The sequence below is a fragment of the Macrobrachium rosenbergii genome, chromosome 52, assembly GCF_040412425.1.
Source record: "Macrobrachium rosenbergii isolate ZJJX-2024 chromosome 52, ASM4041242v1, whole genome shotgun sequence".
Classification (NCBI taxonomy): domain Eukaryota; kingdom Metazoa; phylum Arthropoda; class Malacostraca; order Decapoda; family Palaemonidae; genus Macrobrachium; species Macrobrachium rosenbergii.
In genome coordinates this window covers 4,287,859-4,290,644 of record NC_089792.1, presented here as the reverse complement: position 1 = coordinate 4,290,644, position 2,786 = coordinate 4,287,859, and the positions used below count along the sequence as shown (strand labels likewise).

Genomic DNA, 2,786 nt, shown 5'->3' with positions numbered 1-2,786 from the left:
TTGGACCTCTGTATATACGAGTATATATATAATATATACATATTACATTATATATATATATATATATATATATATATATATATATATATATATATATATATGCATCAAGATCAAGGGCAGGAACACAGAAGCAGATGACACAGTAACCATTTATTCCGACGTTTCATGATTCTTAATCACATCATCAGGAGATCTACGACAATAAAATACAATATATTAATATAAATTAATTAAAAGAGTTATATACAAGACTTTACTTTAAAACGCAGAGCGCAAGCTAGAAAAATTTATAAAAATAGAACATAAAAAAGATAAAATTATCAAGAACAGACAACACTCTCAAACACAGACGCATTTAGAAACAAAATAGCAAAAAACCAGACAACATACTTAAATACAGATTCACTTAAAAACACTGGAGGGTAACCTACCAATCCAGAGGCCAATGACACACTAAGTATAAAACACACACACACAAAAACAAAAAATTTCGAAAAAGGCAGAGAGTTAAGACAAATACAAGGGTACAGCAGTTGTTTGACAATTCAGTGAGGGAACTCGTTGTTTAATATTTAGTGTTTCGAGAATAAGCAGTTCTTGAGGACTGCTTGTATAACCAATAATCTTAAAATCTTCATAGTTGATATCAGCTTTGCATTTAATGGTATGGCTGCGTATATTAGAGGATTCTGGGTTAGTTAATCGGCACCCGGTTCTATAACTTATCCCTCTGTGGGAATCGGCCCTCACCTTGAGAAGCCGCCTGGTGGATCAATATATTTTCCTAAATTACATTTAGGACAATTGTACTCATAGACAACACCAGACGACATCAAAGGCGGTAGCCGATCCTTAAATCTGAAAAAGAGAGCCGATACTTTTTTGGGTTCTTAGGAATTAGTTTAAGATCGATGGCCCCAATATATTTTTGGACGATTTTCATGAAATCCCTACGAAAGTTGTCATCATATAAGAAGGAAAAGTTGCATATAATAGAAGTTTAGGCACATTATAACACTTTGGCTTATTGAGAATTTTCTATTTAGAAGTTTTTGAGGATTCTGTAAAACATGAGTAGGGAAACAATTATTGGTGAAGTATTGTTGTAAGAAGACGATTTCTTGGTGAAAGAGGACCCAATCCGACGTTAGAGACAAAGCACGATGTATTAAGGTGTAAATAGAGTTAAGTTTAAAATTGATAAAACAAAAGCTATAAAAATTGGACCCCAGACCAGTAAAGTTTTCTTTCGGAATACAGAGGTATTAAACTTATCATTATCCTTAGTTACGAGTATGTCTAAAAGGCTAGCTTGAGTCGTATTCTTTTCTATGGTAAAAGTGATGTTATGATGATAGGAGTTAGAAAATTCTAGGAAGCGTTCTGCATCGTGGTCTTGTTTAAATAAAATAAAAGTGTCATCAACATATCTGGCATAGAATAGGGGACGATAAGCTAGGGGCACTCATCGAGTAATTGCTCCTCCAGGGAGCACATGAAGATGTTGGCGAACGTAGGTCCGAGAGGAGAACCCATGGCCATTCCTTCTATTTGTCTGAAAAGCACGCCATTAAAAATAAAGGCCGTGTCCAGCACGGCCAGTTCTAAAACATCTTGAAATGTGAGCGACTAAAATTATGATACGATGAATCACGTCAACAAAATGACCCAACAAAATGACCCAAATCTCAAATGACCGTGCTAAATTCGAAGAAATTGGTCTTCCTGATTATCAAACCATCTTTAGAACCGAAGACAAGATCAACAGATTTCTCCGTAGCCTTAAGAATGAGAACATCATCAACGAGAACACATACCAGGATCTTTTTGTTACAGGCTCTTCTTTTGGAATTTTGTACGGTCTACCCAAAGTCCACAAACCCGACGTCCCCCTTCGCCCTATCCTGGCCTCTTATAGAACTCCAAATTACAAATTGGCCAAATTCCTTGTTCCCCTATTGGAGTCCCTGACCAGTAACAAGTATACCGTAACTAACTCTGAACATTTTAAACAACGCATTCTTCCACAGGATTCTGACCTTTTCATGGCAAGTTTTGATGTGGAGTCATTATTCACCAATATACCAGTTAGAGAAACCATAGATATCATTTTGGACAAACTCTTTCCCACACTTGATTCATCGTATCATAATTTTAGTCGCTCACATTTCAAGATGTTTTTAGAACTGGCCGTGCTGGACACGGCCTTTATTTTTAATGGCGTGCTTTTCAGACAAATAGAAGGAATGGCCATGGGTTCTCCTCTCGGACCTACGTTCGCCAACATCTTCATGTGCTCCCTGGAGGAGCAATTACTCGATGAGTGCCCCCTAGCTTATCGTCCCCTATTCTATGCCAGATATGTTGATGACACTTTTATTTTATTTAAACAAGACCACGATGCAGAACGCTTCCTAGAATTTTCTAACTCCTATCATCATAACATCACTTTTACCATAGAAAAGAATACGACTCAAGCTAGCCTTTTTTAGACATACTCGTAACTAAGGATAATGATAAGTTTAATACCTCTGTATTCCGAAAGAAAACTTTTACTGGTCTGGGGTCCAATTTTTATAGCTTTTGTTTTATCAATTTTAAACTTAACTCTATTTACACCTTAATACATCGTGCTTTGTCTCTAACGTCGGATTGGGTCCTCTTTCACCAAGAAATCGTCTTCTTACAACAATACTTCACCAATAATTGTTTCCCTACTCATGTTTTTTACAGAATCCTCAAAAAACTTCTAAATAGAAAATTCTCCAATAAGCCAAAGTGTTATA

The 2,786-nt window shown here is 36.1% G+C and overlaps 1 protein-coding gene across 1 annotated transcript; it reads left to right on the top strand.

Moving 5' to 3' along the window:
• The first annotated feature begins 1,676 nt into the window (after positions 1-1,676).
• Positions 1,677-2,492, top strand: LOC136833838 (uncharacterized). The gene has a single exon (XM_067096139.1). The coding sequence runs from the start codon at positions 1,677-1,679 to the stop codon at positions 2,490-2,492; it is 816 nt and encodes a 271-aa protein (XP_066952240.1).
• Positions 2,493-2,786: the final 294 nt, after the last annotated feature.

Coding starts and splice junctions, on each gene's coding strand:
- LOC136833838 (XM_067096139.1), top strand. CDS start 1,677: ATGACCCAAATCTCAAATGACCGTGCTAAATTCGAAGAAATTGGTCTT.